General features: G+C 39.5%; 1 protein-coding gene across 2 annotated transcripts in view; it reads right to left on the bottom strand.

The window, feature by feature from the left end:
• Window positions 1–20,591, bottom strand: part of DNAJC24 (DnaJ heat shock protein family (Hsp40) member C24) — a 34,790-nt gene extending 14,199 nt beyond the window's left edge. Inside the window, exons 1-2 of one of the 2 annotated variants that reach the window (XM_061462806.1) lie at window positions 20,352–20,591; window positions 18,914–19,054 (exon numbers count right to left, since the gene is read on the bottom strand). In XM_061462806.1, coding sequence (XP_061318790.1) covers window positions 18,914–19,021 — 108 coding nt within the window. In that variant the 5' untranslated portion in view covers window positions 19,022–19,054; window positions 20,352–20,591. Of the gene's footprint in view, window positions 1–18,913; window positions 19,055–20,302; window positions 20,323–20,351 lie in introns of those variants that run through there. The other variant, XM_061462807.1, reaches the window with a different exon arrangement.
• Window positions 20,592–23,366: the final 2,775 nt, after the last annotated feature.

Below are 23,366 nucleotides of genomic sequence, written 5' to 3'. Positions count from 1 at the left end.
CATCCAGGAGAAAAATATTAACCAGCTATTTCCTATTTAATTTCTGATTATAGTCTGAATTCTTGTTGCATTTCCCTGCCTTTGGATAAAAAAAAAAAAAAAAAGACTAATTAAGTTTAATGCCAGGCTGTTTTTTAGAAGGTCAGTCCTTTGCCCCAGCTTACAATATAAGTAGTAAACCCAGTTTTTACTGTGACTTGCCAATAAATCTCACCCCCTGACGTAGTGTCTGTTCATACTCAAGTTTTTGGCTGCTCTGCCACAAATGCCAACAAAGGGACCAATTAATGAAAACTTTCTTGATACATTCCCAGTGGATGAATGTCCGCCTTGCAGAAGGTACCTTGACAACATTCATCTCGCATAGGCCAAATGGTTGCTCTGTGGTAGCAATTAAGACACCACCAGTCTTGGCTAGATTTAAGCCAACAACCAAATCTGTGCAGATCTGACCAAATGCTCATAGGAAGCTGGAGAAATTAACTGCTAAACAAGGGCTGGATTGGGTCATATAATTGCATCAATTTCTCTAGATATCTACAGTCCACATGGACACATTTTTATTAGAAAGAAACTGCAATTCTTAAAACAAGATCCCTTAATTTGGCCACATAACCACAATGTTTAAGCCACGACTATAAATATCTAAGAAATCAATGACCCTTTTAAATAATTTCAAGAATCTAACAAGGTAGGCTGACATTCTCTGTACTCATTTTTTTTTCTCTCCACAAAAAGCCAGTGTTCAGTCTTCAAACTGCAATAGCTTTGGAATCAAATCTGGACAGTTAAGCTTAGTGCAGCACCCCTCCTCTTTCTAAAATCACATCTGGAAATAGAAGAGTTTTGTTGCTTTGATCCACAAGTGCCTATCTGGAAGTCTCCTACAGCAGACTGTGAACGAGAGCCTAGTGTGATGGCTAGTGGAAAAACCTTGCCTCCACTGCAAAGCTCATACTGACTCTGGGTGATAGACAAAGGGTCCCTTCCTGAAATCTCTGTCCTTGGGCAATTTAAAAGTGGGGCTGGTCGATATCCCAGACCTCATGATCATTACCACAAAACTAAGCTTTCCGCTTCTATTGGTTTCAGGGCTCAAAAAAGTGAAGTTTAGAACTATCCAAGATATTAAATTTGCAAGTCTGAAACACTACAGCTAAGCTTAGCATGGTATAGGACAGCGGGTTCTCCTCACCACCCCACACTCCCACAAAGCTTCACATTTCCAGCTCTATACTATGTCATTATAAGGCCTGTAGCAATATTTTAAATCAAATTATGAGGCATGAACTGAAAATTCCAAATCAGTTGATAAGAGAACCAAAATAGAAAGCTGAACAGTTTTCCTGCTGGACACAGACAAAAAAGGAACCGTGTAACTCTAGGACCTATAGAATTACATTTAAACTTAACACTTTGTCTAATTTTACATACATTGTCACACGAAATACTTTAAGCCACAAATCACTATCAGCCTGTAATAGAATTAACGCACGTATTACGTATTACCTACACTATGTATGTGACAGCAATCAAGCACACTGACTCCAAATGATCATTTACTGTGGTTACAAGCAGGATACATAGATTAGAATCTATGCAGACTCACTATTATCCTTTAGGTCTGAACTCCTGTTTTCTTGCAGAATCCATTCTGTGATGGATTTAAAACAGAACACAGACTGAATTATGAAATTGTTTATTAAACTGGAATTTGAATTTTGGGATAACTAAGTTTAAGACAAGGACATGTTTTAGCCACCGGTGGTGGTAAAGAAAAAAGGAGACCAACATGCACTTGGCCCTCACCCTGTGGCATTCACTGAAAGGTCATAGAACGAAGCCATTTTCCAACTTCCCCTGCTGAAATTATTGCATTAGGGCAGGATGAAAGAAAAACCCACTTGAGTCTTGTACAAAAACTAAAGTGGTTTATTCAATACAAGCATTTTAGAACAGGGAGTGGCTTACTGCAATAAAACAAGCTTAAACTGCAGGAAAAAATGAATTCCTTTTGAAAACAACATTTGTTTAAAACACAAACATTAAACTTCTATCATGGGAGAAGGGAGAATTTATGAATAAAATTCAGAATTAATTACCAATACATTTATACAAACAAATGGAAGAAAACTAATTACCCGTAACTACATAATTCTGGCAGTACTCACTAGACTCAAAGTGCTACCTCAATCCAAAAAGACTTCAATTTTTAACTGAAGAACTATTGCAAGCTAACATGTAATAGAAAGCCAGTTAGGGTGGATCCCTGAAGCGTTGTGGTGCTGCTACCTACTCATAGAATGATTTTCCTTGCCATTTTGTCACATGAGGCATCAGGAAATCAACCAGGAAATGTTACTGCCCTAGTATTTCTTTCATTCTACTCCAAAAAGCAGGAAAAATGACACAGTTTTAGTTTTTATAAACTATTCCATCTATTTCCATAATTTGCAGATCAGCTCTTACATAAAAAGAAAACCTAAGCAAACAAAAGGGTACATGACTTTTAATAACAAGACTTGAACAAAACACAGGCTTGACACTTTTATACATACTCCTTCTAGAAATTATTAGGTATCCCCAGCTTTCCCCAAATATACAAGTAGAAAGTGCAGTTTCTCAGCAATGAGGATTTCTTTCACCAGAACTATGCCAAAATATTCATTTTTAGCTTTTCCACAGGCCTACTTTGCATGCAAAGGTCTTGCACAGGAACCACCCTGAAGCAACATTACACTGGGTTCTGTAGCCTACACGGTTCATCAGGTACTAATTAGATCACATGTTCTGTCAACACTTTCTTGCTGCTCTTCTATTAATTGATCATCCTGCCCAATTAATACAATGCAACACCAGTTCCAAACGCCTAGCGATCCTTTACCTGTGAGAAACAAGATGAAGGGAAAACACCTCCAAAAGGGTCACAAGGTAACCACACTTGTCTAAGACCTGGAACAACAATAACACCACTATGCTGAAAGGTCAATTATGTTCCTACCAACATTCTCTTGACCCAAGTTTGTCTTTTATCTAAGAAAAGATAAAAAAAATTGTAAGCACAATCAGAAGAACACACTTCATCTAATAGGTACTATTAAATTTAGAAATGGTAACAGCTCGTGAAAAAGGCTGCAAAACTAAACTCACTTAGCCATTAACAGCTTATTTCTCATCAGAATATTTGCAGTTAACATCATCACTGATACTATGTGTCAGAAAAGTAGTGACTATTGTGCAAAAACTACCCTATTCTAATCCCACCTATGCATTCAAGAGTCCAAACAACAGCTGCCCTTAGTCACATATGGTCAGAACAACCGTAAACATTTTACAAAAGCTATAAGAAATAAAATACATGTTTTCTCCATTTATTAAACCGCAGTAAAGATTGCAGAAGCTAAAAAACCCCATCGACAAAGCAGCTGCCAAATACAACACACGACTGCCACCTAATGCTTACTGGAAGGTTACATCAAACCCATGTCATAGTTTCTCTGCACCACACTAGCATGATGAAAAACAGAGACCAAAGCAAATAAAGTTTATAACTGCTTTTAAATATTTGCTTCCCATCTCTTCCTGTACAGGCTTTATAAACTGAACTGATCATATCCTTTCTTGTACACAAACACTGTAACAGGCAAGATGGGTTAAATATGTGACTTATATTTCATCTGCAAAAAGGAATGTAATACAGGAATTTCATTAGGATACTCATAAAGTAGTGAGTACATCCACCAGACCAGGTTCCACACTTGTTTACATTTTTGTAAGCAATCCCCTCTTAAGTAAATGGCACAACTCACTATAGAAAAGCTTCAGAAGTACTTGGGAATGGGAGGGGGAAGAAGAGGAAGAGACAAAAGGGAAAAAAACAGAGAAAAGGAGGGGGAAAAAAAAAAAAAAGAAAGAAGAGGTGTGGTCTCCTGTGAAACCAGCACAAACCAAAATTACTTAGAAGGTGCTTTGTGTATTTCAGTGATTTTGCAAAGCACTATCTGTGAAATGTGAAACTTGTCCACTTCCAACGAAAAGAATGATTCCAGGTCTTAAACTTGCCTTCCTAGCCCACAATCAATCTTTTCAACATGTTCACTCAATTGGCAGAAGTTAGCAGGGAACATGGAAGTAGCCTGCTTTTTCCACTTGCAGAGAGGAGAAATAGAAAGTGAAGAGTTTCTTGTGACATTCAATCCTTTTCATATAGAGATTTAAACTCCCCCAAAGGATGCCTATCCAAAGACAGCTGGACAAAAGACCAAGGAATTTATCTTCTCGATTCATTACTTCGATCCATCCCTTCTTCCTTTTTCCCCCAATCATGAACAATCTTTAAGCTTTTTAACAACTTCAGCCTTCTCCTACCTGATCTTGTTATCTGCTTTGATACTGATTCCAGCCTCTGCTGTCCATCTCCAGGATGACTCTTATTCATAGGAAATGTTCCTCATTTGAGGAACAATAAAAGACAACAATTTGATTTTCCCTGTAATCCCTTATACCTTATTTGTGACATTTTCCTAGTGTTGCTCAGTGATGAACTAGCTGTGTCTATTCTTGTCCCTTTTTCCTCCTTACAATCTGCCATAATCAGAAATAGTTACGCAAGTATCAGTCTGAGCTTCCCCACATATATTCAACTGCTTCCATGTTTTACACACATTATTAATCCTTTCCATACCTTCAGGCTGGAGAAGCACTGCTATACACAACATCCATCACAGCAGACCTCCAACTTCACTTGAGACAAGAGCGGTTGGAATACAAGTATTTCAGATATTATTGCTGCTGTAGCTGCTTAAGGAAACATGTGCTGTGACTCAAAGCATTTTGCAGTGAAGCATCATCAAGACAGCACACAGGAGAAAAAAGGTATTTTTCAGTACCATGTTAGTTATCCATCACCCAGTGAATAATTTTAACACCCCACAGATAATCCAACTTGCTTTCTGTTTAAAAGCAGCCAGAATAAAAAAAAAGAAAGTCTGGATTAAAGATCAAATGCCCACAGCAATAGGCAGCAGTTATGCAGACCACATTACTGGCATTCACTAATACCCGCACAGTAAAAACACAGAGGATGATACTAGCAATCCAATGCTGCAAATTCCTGAAAGTTACTGGAGTTCTTTAAAATGCAATTAAAAAAATAATCATAGAATAAATCACACTGTCCTAAACTCATTAATTTGCATCTTGGATTTTATTTTTTTTTTGATCTTGCTTAAACATACTTTAAGCTTTCTCAGCCTTCTCCAACTAAGGCAGTAATTTCACCATATCATCTTTCACATTTAAATCACGCAGGCTGGTAACCTTATTTCTGACCAGGGTTTTTAATGGTTCTATTATTCACTGGAAAATCATAAACTTTTGTAAAGTTGGGCAAGAATCCAAGCTGAGAGCCATGTGAAAAATTTGAGAGCTGCTTTTCTTCCTCTATACCTAGTGTCTGCTGACAAAATCCCCATTTTTTGCATACTTGTTTTGTATATTTAACTGCAGCAGCAGGATTGACACTGTGACTACTCCTCTGTATCAGTAAATTTCAACTTCTGTGGAAACAGTCACTTCCAATTTGAAAACTTTCTCAAGGTGAGAGAGACAACCTACTGCATGGGCAAAGGAAACGGACCGTGCAGCAGCAATTACCAGTCCATCTTACAGAAACCAAAGTAAGGACATCTTAGTTCTTTCATCACCTCTTCCTCAGCCTCTGGAAAGATTGAGCCCCATTAGACTGGTTCATTAGACTGAGGAGTCCAACAAAACAGCAAGTAATTACCTCGCATAACTGTCATATTGTATATTCACACTTCTCATCCTTCTCAGCTTCTTACAAACTTAATGCTGAACTGAAATGTAAAAGTTCCCATTTCTAGTGATAAAAGAAAATCAACAGTTGTTGTATAAACAGAAGCAAAGATTAATTTGGCTAACGTAGGTATGAAAACAAAGGACAGAAAACAGAACTTCTGGTTACCCAAAAAGTATATCTTTAGAAACAGCTTCTCTTTGATTTTCGTCTGCTTCTACGGCTCTTTGTTTTCCTATGAAGAACCACCCAAGAGCCTCAGAAGCTACTTTAGAAAGCCTTTTGGAAGCTACATTATACAGCAGAAGATAAAGCAGTGAAAAAAAAAAAACAAACAAACCCAAAAAACCACCAAAAACTAGCAAAGGAAAGAAGGAAAGAAATCAAACATTTTAAAACTTACAGGAACATAAAGGTAAAAACAGAAGTATAAAGGGAATTTTAATTTTAAATGTCTGGCTCCTGTCCTCACCATTTACACTGTTAAATGTCACATTAGATGACATTTCATTGTTTAGACAAGTTAATGTGGCCTTATTCATACAGTAATTCCAGTTACACAAATGGTTAGGAAACTAGTTCAGACAAATGCTACTTCTGCCTGAACGCAAACCCTAGAATCCTGTTTTGTAAGACAAAAACAACCAACCAACCAACCAAACGCAAAACCCCACCAAAGCAATCATGATTGCATAAACAACTGAAAAACTGGTGGACGAAGGAAAACCCACAGGATGCTATTTCCTGGCTGAGTAACATCCGGCAAAAGAGCAGGGCCAGGCAGTTAGAGGCAGGAGTCTTCAGCTGGCACCATGACTTGCAAGATTAATACCTTTCTGCAGGCTAAAGAAGTCAACTACTTTGATAGCCCACAACTTCCTAAGAACTGCTGAGCACAAAGCACAGGTTTTTCTGTCAACCCTCATCCTATGTACCCCCTGACATAGACTGTCACCAAACCAGCATTCCAAATCAAAGCATACCCTTAATTTTCAAATTCATTTGGAATACCTGAAAACAAGCAGACACTTTGAAGGGGTCAGATTTAAGTATAAAGCAAAATAATCAAAGTCCCTAAGACACTTCAGCTGCAGAAGTCACTGTGCAAAGCAGGCCTTGAGGAACAGAAGAAGTCTTTTAAAAGATTACTTATTAGCAATTGTTACTGTAACACTCGTACAACCCTTAAGGCTGAAAGTGGTTTTGAGCTTTACTATTTGGTTTTCTTTAAATTATTTATTTCAGCTTTCCTTATATTTAGGAGCAGTACAGAATCTCTACAGTAAAATTGAAGCCATTCATGATCTCAACACGTTAGGCCATAGTCAAATTATAACTTCTAAAATGGAAAAGAAAAGCTAAATATTAACAGATTTTAGCGTGCAGTTTAGAAAATATTTTGGTGCAAAACCCAGAAAGAAACCAACTACTTTTTACGAGGCAGCTTAATTTGAGAGATCCAGTAGTTAACATGTTAACACAGTATCCAAATAAAAACAGAACAACCACAGCCTGTTGCACGGACAATACTTTGCTATCTTAGGCAATGCCAGGCAAGTTTAAAGCATCTTGAGATGTTTTAACCCTTAAAATCAGAGGCCATGAAGTACGCTATGACTATGGCACAAAGACTCCATTTCATGGATATCACAACAGCAAAAAAAAAAACCCAACACAATGGAAAAAACAAACCAACAAAAAACAAAACCAAACCAAAAACAAAAAAACAAACAAAACCAACCCCCCAAACAAACAAAACAGAACACCATCCAAAACCAAACAAACCAAACAATCATGTCATCTTTCAGTTACTCCACAATTTCATAGCTGTAGTGACAAAACAATTGCAAACATAACCTACAGAATCACATAAACTTCACATCTAGTTTGGACAATATTTAATCACACTAATGGCTTAAAGAATGCATTCATAACTGGACTGATGACTAGTTTATGTTAATCTAACTTTTAATTTGAGGTTGGTCACAGTTGGCAAACATAATATAACCCCCTTTATTCAAGAAGGGGAAAATGGATGACCTCGGGGAACTATGGACCAGTCAGTCTCACGCCTGGCAAAATCTTGGAGCAGATTCTCCTGGAAGGCATGCTAAGGCACATGAAAATCAACAAGGTGCTTGGTGACAGCCAGCATGGCTTCACTAAGGGGAAATCCTGCCTGACCAATTTGGTGGCCTTCTATGTTGGGGCTACAGAACTGATGGGCAGGGGTAGAGCAGCTGACGTCATCTACCTGGACTTACGCAAAGCATTCGACACTGTCCCACACAACATCCTTGTCTCTAAATTGGAGAGACATCAGTTTGATAGGTGGACCACTTGGTGGATAAAGAACTGGCTGGATGGCAGCACGCAAAGAGTTGTGGACAATGGCTCAATGTCCAGCTGGAGACCAGTAACGAGTGGTGTCCGTCAGGGATCGATGTTGGGACTGGTATTGTTCAACATCTTTGTCGCTGACATGGGCAGTGGGATTGAGTGCGCCCTCAGCAAGTTTGCCAGTGACACCAAGCTGTGTGGTTCGGTTGATACGCTGGAGGGAAGGAATGCCATCCAGAGGGACCTTGACACCCTTGTGAGGTGGGCTGATGCCAACCTGATGAAGTTTAAGCATGACAAGTGCAAGGTCCTACACCTGGGTTGGAGCAATCCCAGGCACAGCTACAGGTGCTGGGCAGAGAAGGACTTGGGGGTGCTGGTTGATGAGAAAATGAACATGAACCGGCTGCAGCATGCACTCACAGCCCAGAAAGCCAACTGTATCCTGGGCTGCATCAAAAGGAGCGTGACCAGCAGGTCGAAGGAGGTGATCCTGCCCCTCTACTCTGCTCTTGTGAGAGCTCACCTGGAGTATTGTGTGCAGTTCTGGTGTCCTCAACATAAAAAGGACATGGAACTGTTGGAACAAGTCCAGAGAAGGGCCACAAGGATGATCGAGGGACTGGAGCACCTCCAGTATGAAGACAGGCTGAGAAAGTTGGGGCTGTTCAGCCCGGAGAAGAGAAGGCTGCACGGAGACCTCATAGCAGCCTTCTAGTATCTGAAGGGGGCCTACAAGGATGCTGGGAATGGACTGTTTATGACAGACTGTAGTGACAGGACAAGGGGTAACAGGTTCAAACTTAAACAGGGGAAGTTTAGACTGGATATAAGAGGGTGGTGAGGCACTGGAATGGGTTGCCCAAGAAAGTCATGAATGCTCCATCCCTGGCAGTGTTCAAGGCCAGGTTGAACAGAGCTTTGGGTGACATGGTTTAGTGTGAAGTGTCCCTGCCCATGGCAGAGGGGTTGGAACTGGATGATCTTAAGGTCCTTTCCAACCCTAACTATTCTATAACTTCAACCATGTGTCCTCATTACCACTAAAAGGGCATACAGATGACTCAAGGAAACCATGAGACAACAGGATCTCTGCTCACTTAATAGAATTTATTACTGAGCTTCTTGTCATTGATATTTAATAGGCACTATATAAATGGTCTTAGCCTTTACAGAACTTCCCCATTTTAGGAAAGAATAGTCAAGAGATGTAAATGAAAAGGTAAAGTCATTACCTAGGACAGATCAGCAACTGTAGAGAAATAATCCAAAGTTTTCAGCAATAGCAACATTTACAGAAGTCATAGTTATACTGAGTGAATCGTACAAGCCCATACTTTGCATTGGTCTTCTGTAGCAGTAGGAACTAAGACGGGATCAGTGGCATGCCCTGACAGAAAGCAAGTACCTCTTAAAAGAGAAACTCTCATCCAGCCTCTCCTCAAACACATTATTAGTTACTATTAGATGTTATGCCAAGAAAAGAAAAATGTTTAGCTGAAATGCTGCTCAGAAAACTCATTCATCTTTACCTTTATTGACCATGGCCATTCTTAGGTCATAAATCCAAGCAACGCAGACTGAATTTGTTATTGTTAATTTACTGGGAATAACAACAAATGGTTAGGTTTTAGGAATATCTAATTATTGACTTTCCAGCCTTAAAGCATTATTTTTAACATACTGAAAATTAAATGAAAGAGCTTATGCAAATGACTGGCAGACTGCAACAAAAAAGCTGAACATTCTTACTGTAATAATAAAAGCTATCTTCAAAGTATCCTATAAGACAACCCTTCAGGTACAGCAACTCACTTCTGCATTAGATCAGTTCAAATGAGCTCATGTCTGCTGAGCATTTGGGCTCAACAGCAGATGAGAAAACATCCATGATGCACTGAGGCAAGGAAAAGACGTAGTGTGAGACAATTACATTGTTCAGATTAAGACTTTCTGACTTTAAAGTGTTTAGAGAGGAAGGAAAGAAGGAACGTGGGAGTGTGTTGCTCTACAAATTTCCATAATAATTATGTTATGTGTTTTAAACATAAGGCAAAATTACACAGATAAATTAAATTTAAAATATACATATAAAAATATATGTCTCCAAAATACTAAGTTTTACAGGTTACTGCGTCATACTACAGTAATCATCCTATGATTCCATAAGCAAACTGGTCTAGTGTGAGGTGTCCCTGCCCATGGCAGGGGTGCTGGAACTAGATGATCTTAAGGTCCTTTCCAACCCAAACCATCCTGTGATTCTATGATACGTCAGAATAAGAAGAACATTTACTTGCATGAAAACAACATGCCAGTCTTTATAGCTTCATTCTTTGTGCTTTATTTAATATATTTTGCTGCATTATTTTTATTTCAGACATCTCACTTTAGAAAACAGATAAAAAGCACAATGTGCCATCTAAAACTTCAACGTGTCTTCAAAAGTGCTGAAAGAACACTTGCAAATATTAAGAAACTCGTTTAAGAAATTTAATAAGCTAGTGTTTAAGATTTTAATTTCAATCAGAATTTAGATTTTATACTACCTCAGGACACTGAATATTTTTAAGTATGGAACATCTTTAATGAAAAGTCGACCAAAGGTAGTGTAGATTCTATTTTTAATATAGCGTTACAATCAACAACTTAGATAACCAGTGCACAAAATATTCAGTTAATGGGCACCAAATTCCTTCGCAGAGCATAAATAACATTAAAGGTCAAGCACACACTGGCTGAAACTCATATTTCAACTGCCTGATGCCCATTCTGTTCTTATGTATGTACCTTAAAACTACAGGGGATGAAGTATCAGAAGCTGCTCATCATAACAAATAAGCTATGGACAATAACCCAGTAAATAAACAGATTAAATTTAGAAATAATTTTCCAAACACACATTACTTTTCCAACTGGCTGAACTACCTGGATAACCAATATATTACTTGCTGCCTTACTGTGTGATGCTATGGGTTGTCTCATGTTCTATTTAACAGTTAAAAATAACTTGCTATAAGGATGTTCGCACCATCTACTCGTTAAAATTCACCTACGTCTTTACAAAAAAGTACACATTACAAAGTAATAAGAAGTGAGACACTGCTCCAATATAAACTGAGATACGGTAGACACCACCCCTACTAAAGGAATACTGTAGTCTACATATTGTCCTATGCCCCTTTTTCCACTGTGGTATCTTACTACATCCTTTTTCTCTTCACCTACATCCACAATCTCTCTTCCCTCCATGCCTTCTGCAAGTCAGGATATCCTTCTTTGCTTGTTCTTATATAGGATGTTTTTGGAGTACACCTTCCAGCTGGTTGCTCACCAATTGGAGCACTAACTGGTTAATCACTGTATTTCACTTGATTGGCCAGCTGTCTAATTATGTGGAACATGCACTCCCATTGGTTACTTATCCTAATGAGTGCATGTAAGGCCCAAGGACCAACTGGGACCAGGTTTGCAACCTCACACAACTCCACATGAGTGAGCAGGAGCTTCGTCTCAGACATGGCAGTCTGTAGCTGCATGCACCAGCACCACACATCTCCAGAACATTTGGCTTTTAAGGACCATCTTACATCAAACAAATTTGTGACACTACTCAGACTGATAAAAGTTCTTGTTACAGCAACGTAATCATTGCCAGGTTAATGCCTGTTCTTCAGACTTACTACTAAATACTGTGTCTTCTGGTACAACAAACAAAAAACACCACAAGAAAGTAGGCAAGTAAATCTAAAATAAGCTCTCCTAGCTTAAGCAGCAGCAGGAACATCAGCATGATTATGATCTGCCTCACAGAATCACAGAATGGCTAGGGCTGGAAAAGGCCTTAAGATCATCTAGTTCCAAGCCCCATAACTCATCATGCTGTTTGAACTAGTGACTTCAGGAACACTGAGGCTCATTATGTACTGCATAAACTACTGACCAATTTTTCAAGTCCCAACTGGGAAATACGCCCCTTTGTATTTTATTACGGTCATAAGTAGTAAATCAGATGTAGAAAACTGCTCAAACTACCCAGACTGTTAAAACAATAGCCCTCTACATTAAACCTAGTGTTTTACCTTTCTCTCTGTTGCAATTCTGTTAATTTCAGTCAAGCTACAATTGGGCTGCCCTGAACTTTTTCTGTTTATACTGTCAAGTGACAAAATCCATTTTCTACAAGTTAGCTGAAACTAGAATTAGCTAAAAATGATGATCTGCTGAATCTGCAACAGGTATGCTGCTACTCATCAACAAATAACCCCCCCAAAGGCTACTGAAAAAAGAAAAAGGAATATATACACTGCATAATTTCCATTTTCCATGAAAAGCATTATTATGAGACTTCTGACATGAAGCTCAAAGTATTTCAATTTTAAACATTTGAATTCTCAAATTAAATTCCACATGAAGTTACTCAGTTGGCAGGTCCTTTCAGGAGTAACACTGAAATCATTTTGGAACAAGCTTAAGGCACCAATCATGCAAGCAGGTCTTTAACTTCACATATATGAAATCCTCTGCACGTCTTGTCGTTGCAGAATTTAGATATGTCCATAAATCTCAGAACAGATTTCTTGCTCTTCAGAAAGACAAATTTCTTTCCTCGACACAAGCGCAATAGAACAATCTCCTCTTTATTTCACTTCATTAAATTAGATTTCTATTAATGTCCTTTTTGATAGTTGCTGAGTCACTTACTTATGCCTGATGCTGTCTGTTTTCAAAATTTCTACTGGATTAAGTGACAACCTTAACACCGTTTGTATTTATATATACACACGCATACCACCCCTCCTGATAAAAAGAAAATCTCTGTAACACTGTGTGAAATGGCAATTTTATTTCCTTACCATATTAAACATAAGAGCTTCCTGCATACTCCCTGCTCAAATTACATGGATTTTCTTTAATATTAGGGCATACATTGTAACAGCAGCATATAATTTTCCTGCACAATAATTTTTTTCCAGTTGAAAGGTATCCTATATCATCAGCATCAACAGGAATAGACACCCGATTTTCAGCTAGACAAAGCTTATGCGTTTGATGACTTTATGCCTTGTAAAAAGCAGTTTTGAGACACAGAGCAGCTACATGAAAATTTGAAAACAATCTGGGAACTCATTCTTTGACCAAAGTGCTAGACCAAAAAGAGATGTAAATACTGTTCCAATAATAAAATGGTGATTTCCCCCCCCCCCCGCGATATCCTATTTTGTTACTCTAATTTTATCCTTTGGAAACTGCAAGTCTTCTGTGCTTCAGAAAGCACTTAAGCATGAACTTGAAACAATCAAACAAGGAATCTTTGCATTAAGCTGGTTACAAAATACATACTTACAGTATTTTTTTTTCTTTCAGAATTCCTGGCTGAAGCTCTGAGGTACAGAAGGTACCAGAGTCTCTTTGGGGTTTGATTTTGTTTTAAAGTTGGATTTTACTTACAAAGTAATTTATAGTGTTGCCAGTGTCACACATAGCATGCGCTCAAAAGTCTTCTTCAGCTGCTGATTGTTACACTAATAAAGTATCAAGATGATACAGGTATCAATAAGCACACAAGATTTTTTAAAAACACAAATTTAAGTTTCAAGGAATTTTATTAAAATGAGCTTTTACTTAAATACTTACTATGTGAGGAAAAAAAAGGTTAAAAAATACCACTCGTTTTAGGTGAAACCTGTGCCATTTTCTGTATCAAATTAATACTATTCTTAATTGACATAATCTGTAGTAAAATAATTCACTTAAATGTATGTTGTAACCTGATCAAACAAAAAAATTAAGTACAGCAAAGCAAAATATCGTGAAACAGTGAGTAAATATATTCACTCTAGTAGGGTGTTTATTTACAGGTTTATTTGTTATAGGGTAACCTCTTCCATCACCAGTTTGCTGGATTGACAGAAACAAGTTCTATTTTAAAAATTCATTAGTTTTAAGCTAACTTGCCCACATGAAATCACTCCTACAAATCTACAATTCAACCATTTTTCATTGCATACTATGTATTAATAAGGTCAATTCTAAGATTCAGCTGCCAATATAGCCATCTTTTGGATGACATATGGCAAGATCTCCAACTCCTTTCAGCTTTGGAAATTTACATCTGCCTGTTCATTCAAGATGCTGTGTATACATGTGTTGACAAATACAGAAAATAGCAGATGGCAAAAAGCAAATGCTCAACATGAAGCACTGGGGATTGTTTGAAAATTATTTGGACTCGGACATTTGCCATTTTTAACAGCAGAATACTGTTTCAAAATAAATTCCACCATCTATTATGCTTAATGCTAATGAAGAGCTGTGATCAGAACACTGACAATTACAGAATGAATGTTATATAAATTGCAGTTGGTATCTGTTGTGGTTTAAACCCAGTCAGGTAACTCGTTCACTCACTCCCCCCCTTCTTTCCCTCCCCCTACTCCTGGAGGGACGGAGAGGAGAATCGAAAAGAATGCAACTCCCACGGGTTGAGATAAGAACAGTTTAGTAACTAAGGTATAACACAAATCACTACTGCTACCACCAGTAATAACAATGATAAAGGAAATAACAAGGGAAGAGAATACATCACCTCACCACCAGCCAACTGATAACCTGCCCCACCACACCAGACCAAGCACCAACCCATACCTCCTCCAACCCTGCAGACACCCAGCCCTTCCGGCTCACTCCCAGTTATATCCTGGGCATGACGTGCTGTGGTATGGAATACCTCTTTGGTCAGTTTGGGTCAGGTGTCCTGTCTCTGCTTCCTCCTGGCTTCCCCTCCTCCCTGGAAGAGCATGAGGCTCACAAAGTCCTTGGCCAAAGCAAAACATCGCTATCAGCTCTGATCCTGAGCCGAAAGTCAAAACACTGCACTGCACCAGCTACCAAGAAGGAGAAAAATGACTGCTACTGTTGAACCCAGGACAGTATCCAAGATGCAAGTTGCTTTATAACAATTAGATTTTTAAGATAATTATCACAGTACAATTCTTCAGGAGCTTAACCTCTGCTGCTACACATAAGCCAGAAAACTTTCTGTAATGACCACATAATTTGACACGAAATCTTTTAACACGCAATACACAGCTGTGCTCATCCAGCCTGTAAACTGGAATTACTCTGGTGACTGGTTACTACCATAGGACCTAAAAACACGTGTATGTAGACCTGTTCTCTGCCTGCATGAGTAATACTACTAACTTCTACCACCACCACCATCTCCAACAACAGCTTTAGAAAACCAAAATGAACAGTGTGTCAGGTATGTGAAGCTGCCAAGAGCTCTAACTTGGGGAGAGCAAGGCAGTTACTTTGTCTAGATAGGATGCACAGGCAAGACAAGAATTCCATCCAGTGCTATACTCTCTACTAACAATGAGCCCTGGATACCTAGCAAATAATACCAGGATAGAACAAACATACAGCACCTCCCTTATATATTCCACTATTATTTGGAAGTCTGTAACTACTTGAACCTCTGAATCAGAAAGAGTATCTTCTGTGTTAACATGCTATGGTACACTTTCAAGAAAGTCTTAAAACTTTTTCAACCATGGAAGCCCTTAGACTCAACATCATCTGTGGCAATAACTTTCACGCTGTAATTCATCATGACTTGACTTCACGAACGAAGATTTGGGAAGGGTTTTATCCACGCTTACTACAAGCACGCTGATGACTAAAAAGGCCAATGTGGGATAGGCAAATCCGGTTGCAAAAAGCACAGTGAAAGATCTCTCCTTGGGTGGTATAGGCGGGGCGCGATTCTTTCTGCGTTGTCTTTTCTCCTCAAGACTAATTCTGCGTGAGTTCTCAAAGGAGACAACAGAGTTATGGGGCGACCAATGTCCTGAACCGCCTGCATGCAGGCACTTCCAGTGCACCTTATCACCTGCCGTTTCGTCCCTCGCCTGTCACTACAGGGCTTTGCAAGTGTGGGTAAACCCTTCAGGCCTGCGCAGTGGACTTTTTAGGTGAGGCACAGCGTGCGGAGAACTGGCCCTACCCTTTAGGCCTGAGGTTTATCTGCCAGGGCCTAGTGAGCTTGTACAGTGACAGCAAATTCCTCAGGTCATAGGTTTGATTAGAGTATCCTTCTCTTAGATGGATGGCCTTACAGAGCTAAACAAGCTCCATCTGCCTGGGTTTGAAGTTAGAGCTGTCCTTCTCCTAGGATGGCTGTCCGAAGGCTAGTGAGACCATCCTGCTCATGGACACACTTTGTCTGACCCTTCAGTTGAGACCTGTCTGGCATGGGAGACACTACCAGAGGCATATGCCAACACTAGCATACCTCCCAACCTCACAAGGGCATGCAAGCTCCTTCCCCATGACAAGGGGGTGTCCGTGAAAGAGACAATGTAACTATGTTCTATGTATATCACCTTTTAGTGAAGGCATGTACTGTAGCTTCTGGTCACTCCTATAGCCAATGAGGTTTTTAAGGTAAAAAAAAAAAAGTGTTTAAATTCCACCATGCTTGAAAAGACTTTGACTGTACTAGGGGCTCTGTTAATATGTAGACAAACAAGTAGAGTCTGTAACAGTTCAGCTAAAATAAAGATGACTATAGGGAGACAGGATATGGTAACAGCAACTGACAAGCAGCAGATCTGCCTTGGAGAAAACACGTTCAAGTAAAGACGAGTGCCACTTTTTAGTCAAGAGATCCATCTCAGATAGCAAAAGAATTCTGATCCAAACAGCAAAAGGGAGAAAAAAAAAAAGTATCTTCATTTTCTCTTCACATGTCTGAGTTTTCAAATAAAGAGCACTAGCCAATCATTTTGAAATGTACAGGTTCTGAAGAAAAGCTTGTATACTGAAATAATAGTTTCATCTTCTAAAACTATAGCTGTAAACAGACAGTTGTAAACTCCAACTATTCTCACTTCATACATTTCAGAATAACTACATGGAAGTACAATGCTATAACACAAAAGATCAGTTTCAAGTAAAAAAAAAAAAAATCACACAGGAAAAGCACTGTTAGTTTCTGTTCAGAGCAAACAGCTCTGAACAATAATTCACATATAATTTTAATTCCCTTAGTATAGTTAGATTCATAATGAAAGAAATATATTAATTCTATTACAGTATTCACTTTAAACCAAAAGTTTAAAAAGTTTAATTCTATTACAGTATTCACTTTAAACCAAATTCTATTACAGTATTCACTCCCTACCTTAACCAAAAAGGTGTTATACACCATAGTCTCCCTACTGTTTTCATTAAGAACAAACAGGTTACTATTAATATTTGATTCACATTTTACTAGTAATTCAGTAAAGTAAACATTAGGAGATCCAAGAAAACAGCTATTTCCATTAAGAGCAGAACTAAGCATCTTGGGTTCCAAAGTGACTCTTCTGATATTTAATAGTGAGGACTAAGATTTAGATTCCGCCTGCAAACACCTTGTACATGGTTGAAATTTAAAACTCAAAGTACACAGATCAGTTTCAAAAAAATAAGTTAGTGGGAAGCACTGAGGAATAGATGGACAGCAGGATTTCTTAGCAAATTCAACTGAAGAGTATAAAAAAGGGGAAATTTGGAACATACCAGTGAAATGACCATTAAAACAGTTTTCACAGGGGCTAGAAATATAATAAATAATGAAACAGCAAAACCAAAACCCACAAAACCAATCAACCAACCAACCAAAAACCCTCAAACCCCCCCATTAATTTATTTCAACTCTAACAAAACTCAGTTTCTGACTTTGTCTTTACCTCACTTCAAAATCCCAACTTAGCACCTTCAAATCTAACAGCTCAAACCAAGCAAGAGCAGCTGCACATATACTCTCTAATGCCTTGCCAATACTGACAGTCTAGCTAGCAGCTAGATAAAGGAATATATAAAAACTGAATTCTGCTCACCTTTCTTCCTCCCTATCAGGCTGTCATTTTCAAGAAACACAGGAATTTAGTTACCTTGGGAATTCTATCTGCTTATCAAATTTATCTGAAAATGGTCAGCAATATATAAAAAAGCCCACCCCATTTTTCCTCAGAAAGCCAGGCCAAAGCATCTTCTGAGCACAAAGGCTGAATTCAGGAGAAAGAGTAAAACAGAACCACCAAGAATTCTATGAAGTAATCTGATAAAGATTCAAAATTCTTACACAGATAAAGCAGGAGCACAGGAAAAATTAAGAGAATCCACAGAACAAGAAGTCTTAATGTATGACCAAGGACATGACTCCACAAAAATGCACCAGAAACTTTCAAATAAAATCAATATTATGCTATTTTCCTCCTAAATATTTTCTATTTCATTACTGAAGAAGGAAGAGCTTCACTTTGCTCTTTGTACCTGGTCTTTTTATATTCAAGAGTTGCATTCACCACACACAGCTGTAAATATAACAGTAAAAACCACAAGTATCAATTACTAAATTGCATGACCATGTGTTACAAACAGTGACCTTTTTTGACCGGTGCACCTGATTATCCAGCATCAGATGATCAAGTGCTTGGCTCAGTTCATTCATGAATGTTTAGCAAAGCTGGGAGACATATTGATTTGGAACTGGAACACCACAACCCCTCTTTGCAAAATATAATGATCACTCAAACTCCAGAAATTTATTTCCAACTTAAACCAGCCTCAGTGAGCTGATATTATAAATATACTCACATAAACCATATTTATACCAAAAATGTGGAAACAAAACCTACAATTATTATCTTATTAGTTTATAAATTTTTTTTTGCACATCTTAAATAACAAAAGTTTACTTACTAATAGAGCAAGTCTTTGATACTTCCGTTTTAGTTCTGCCAGACTATCCGATGGCTTAGCACCCAGGATTTCATACCAGTCCTTTTGTGTAATGCTTTCAAAGGCCATAGTCTGACTGGCTTTGAAATGATTTTCTTGGCACTGTGTTAAGAGAATTTAATAAATATAATAATCTGAACAAGAAAGAGTTAGAAAAAGCAAAAATGAGTTAATGTGACAAGCTACAGGATCATGAAATCACACCTCCACCGTGTAAGATCTATAGCACAAAAAAACAGGCTGTTCCATCGCACAGATTGTTGTGCGTCATTTAAGTTACTTCATGCTTCTGATCCCAGTTCCTTAGTATATAATGCTTCAGAAGCCATCCATATGCCTTTAAAATAATTTTGTATTTGAACTATTTTGAGTCTACCTAGGTTATATATGCACTTTACATATATATATACATATATATATACACATATATATATACACATATATATATATATACATATATATATATACACACATACACACTTTTTAAAAATACTTTATTTTGAACCAGTACTTTACTGGGGGGAGGGAGGGGTTATAAGAGCAAGTAGTGACAGGACAAGAGATAACAGATTTAAACTGAAGGGAAATTGAGATGAGATCTTAGGCAGAAGTTCTTCCCTGTAAGGGTGGTGAGGCCCTGGCACAGGTTGGCCAGAGAAGCTCTCGCTGCCCCATACCTGGCAGCATTCAAGGCCAAGCTGGACAGGGTTTGGAGCAACCTGGTCTAGTGAAAGGTGTCCCTGCCCGTGGCAGGTGGGATTGGAACTGGATGAGCTTTATAAGTCACTTCCAACCCAAACCAATCTGTGAGTCTATAACCCTCCTTCATCCTGCTAGGTAAGGCAGCTTAATTTTTAAAATATTAAAGTAGAAAAGCATATAAAAAAACCCAAACAAAAGTAAATTAAAATCTATCAGTTTAGTATAAGTCGCTAAGTAAAACCTAACTAGTTTTTTTTTTTATTTTTGGCCACCTATCATCAAGTTAATGACCCAGAATTAAAAAAAAAATAAACAGAAGAATTAAATGTCACTAATAGCACTGTAATGCTTGCACTCTGAGCAGATTCACTGATACACTGTAGCTGATATATCATGAACTTTTTGACTAGAAATAACACCATCAGCACAGAAGAGCTTTTGTAAGTCTGCAGGTTTTGTAAATCATACTTACTGCAGGAAGAAAGGGTGTTGGTTTGGGTTTTTTTTGTTTTTTTTTTTTCCCCATTTCAGCACTAAAACAACTTTCTGGTGACTACAAAATAAATATTTTTTTCAAGGGATAAGAAAAATGGGTTTTCACACTTGGCAGAACTACAAGAATAAGGAAGGCACACCACGCACACATACCTTCACGCGCCTTTCCCCACGAAGATCCCCTTCGTCCCAGAGCACCCACCGAGGTTTTTAAGATCACACCAAGCCGCCAGCACCGCCCGGGGGCCACGCTTCCCCTCCGGAGCCCCACCGCCCCGCAGGAAGCGGTCGCTGCACCACAGCGGGCCCACCCCTCAACAACGGCTCCACGCCGACCGGCACGGCGGACACAGGGGTCGGCAGCGAGAGGCGACCGAAACAGCCCGCCGAGGGAGGCCTGCGAGGCCGAGGAGGCCCCGCAGCACGCCGCGCCCTGCCGGAGGCTTCCCGGCACTACCACTACCGCCACCGGATCGGCGCGGGAGGACCCCCCCCAGCCTTCCTGCCTAACTTTCCCTCCTCCGCCCATCTATTCCCGATCGCTGGCACCGGCGACTGGCAGTAAAAGGCCCCACGGCTACCCCGAACACCTACCTACCCTACACCGCCAGCCGCAGATGAAGGCAGTTGGTACTGCACATAACTCGTCCGGCGGGAAACAAACCCTTCCGAGTGCCGCCTTAGAGCCTTTAAGTTGGAGGAGGGGGTGGAGCGAGAGCGGGAATAGCGGAGCGTGTTATTTAAGGGGCCGTCTTCCCAGTTTCTCTTGGGGCAGTAATAGTGTTGTTACTGGGAGGAAATGGAGCTGTTTGAGGCGTCCGACGCCGTCACCATGGTGATTGGTAGCGCTGCGCTGGGCTCAGTAAGTGACGGCGCTAGCCGCCCTCCAGTGCTCGTTCCAGGCCCGGGGCCAGCGCGTTTCACACAGGCTTTTGCCTCAGGGATTCTGTCTCCAGGTGCGAGAGAACACTGAGGTCCCTCTTGTCTTCTCTCCTTCCTTCTCTCTCCCTTACTCACTGCGTGGGGGTCCCTTTCCCTTCGGAGGCTCCACCTCCGGGACGTACCGGGCTCGTTTTGGCTTTCATTGTTACAGCTCACCCGACCTGGGGTCAGAGCTTGGGTCCGGAGCCTTTTGGTTCCGCTGAGCGCGGAGGGAACAGGGAACGGGTCCGTCGATCCCCAGGGTGCGGCTCGGCATGGCATTCTGCGCCAGGCTCAATCTGCCTAGCTGCTTCGGGCAGGGAGGGTCCGGGAGGAAACTACGGGCTTAACCGCTTTCTCCTCTCCCTTACAAGCTGTTCTGATCTGCTAGTTTCTTTGTAGAAAGTGCTTGTCCTAAGGGGGAAGGAAGAGCATCCTCTTAATGGAAAAAACTAAGCTCAGGAAGCAGACCTTTAGTGATGTAATTATGCTTCCTCTTCCTGAAAAAAAAAAAAAAAAGAAAAAAGCTTACGCTGGTACTGGAGACTTCATATTTTGTGATCTCAGTGATTCCTCATTAGCAAAATTCCTAATTATTAGTCCAGATAAACTCAGGTCACACTATACCTTAAATGCGGTGCATACTTCCTTTGACAATATTTTTATGCAAGGTGTTGGAATTAAGCCAACTGTTTGTCAGTTTTCATAGCCTTTGAACTGGTTCAGTACAGCAGTAGCAAGGCTGGACGGACATTGATGTGAAGAACTGGAGGTGTTGTCCTGGCACACTGTTCCCCTTAACCACCAGTACAGGAAGGGTGCGGAACAATCAGAGTTGGCTAATAGACATGGGGAATTTATTTGAAGTTTAACATGGATGATAGAGAGACAAGAGACTTTCTGAGGTAGTGAGAAAAGCATTAAATCTACAAAGCTACTCAAGGCATATATGCCAGTCTGATTATTGTCTATCCTGGTCATCAATATGTTTCTACAATGCAGCCATCAGGTTAATATTTTGCCCTTCTCTGCACTGTTGCAGGTGAGGCCAAATTTGTATCATGAGTGTCCATAGCTGTCTCAAGTGAAAAACTTGCCTATGCACTGGCACAAGACATGGATGAGTCCTGAAATCATCCAGCTCCTTCTGTTGAAGTGCTGTTAACTCTGCAGCACCAGTGTGCCTAATTGTGTATTTCACTGAAGTCATTGCATTGCAGATGAGATGTATCGAGTGTGAACTAGTCTATGTAGTCCCTTTTGAAATTAGAATTCAGCTCTTGGGCAAAGGTTTTGGCATGAATTATCCTCTTTGTTTTGGCTTGTAATGAGCCCATATACAACATGGAATAGGCCCATAGCACTTAGTGTATTTTCTTCAGCCGTTGAGTGGGGCTGACATGTGAAGGAGTACTGTTGTGAAGGGGAACAAATTAAAACTGTAAAAGGTGCAGTGGGATCTTGCAGATTGATTACTACATCAGTAACAGTTTACAAATGGTTAATATCCTCTTACAGACTGGATATGTTTACAATATCCATTCTCATCCTTTATGTCCCAAATGCTGAAATGTTGCATATAGAGATTTTTTCCATTTTAACTCATTACAGGATTGGTGCTTAAACTGATTTATTTAAGGGATTGTGAGCATTTGTATCCAATAGTATAATTATCTGTAATTAGCTGTTCGTTATAAAGTTAACTATAAATGTTAAGGCATTATCTCTGAAGTCAGTAGAACAGTTTTGGAAGTGAAAAACTGATTTTTTTTTTCCCTGTGAATATTCATCAGTCCTGCCAAAGTAAAAGAAAATGGGCTGTCTATTATAATTCATGTTCTTGGACTGCAAAATCCATGAACTATAAAATGAAATCATTGCAGGATTATCTGGCCTTGCGGGTATTATAATCTCTGTGTCTCAGTTTGTCTTTTAATCTATCCAGTTTCAGAAATCACAATGTTCTGTTTGGGTTAGTCTTAGCTAATCATACTCTGGTTGTAATGGCTTTTGAAGCTGTTGCTCAATCTCAAGCTAATTTGATAATCTTTCATCACTGCAGATATCAAAATGAAGTTAGTTCAAGATTTATTAAAATCCGTTGAGTGTGTAGGGGAGAGAGAGCAGCGCGAAGGAGACTGAACTCAAATGTTACCTATTGCTTTTGGCAGCCACTGGCTGGTAAGCCAGCATACAGTTCAAACTAGCCATAAGTTTTCCTGCTTTTCTTCATTCTGACAGCGAAGCAGAAGTAAGTGATAGGCAAGTGTGGGGAACTTACTATTAAAGTCTATGA

Source organism: Pezoporus flaviventris, unplaced genomic scaffold (genome assembly GCF_033815535.1).
Source record: "Pezoporus flaviventris isolate CSIRO_AGI_PZ_B2104156 unplaced genomic scaffold, CSIRO_AGI_Pfla_v1 ptg000036l, whole genome shotgun sequence".
NCBI lineage: Eukaryota > Metazoa > Chordata > Aves > Psittaciformes > Psittacidae > Pezoporus > Pezoporus flaviventris.
This window is presented reverse-complemented; position numbering and strand designations above follow the sequence as displayed.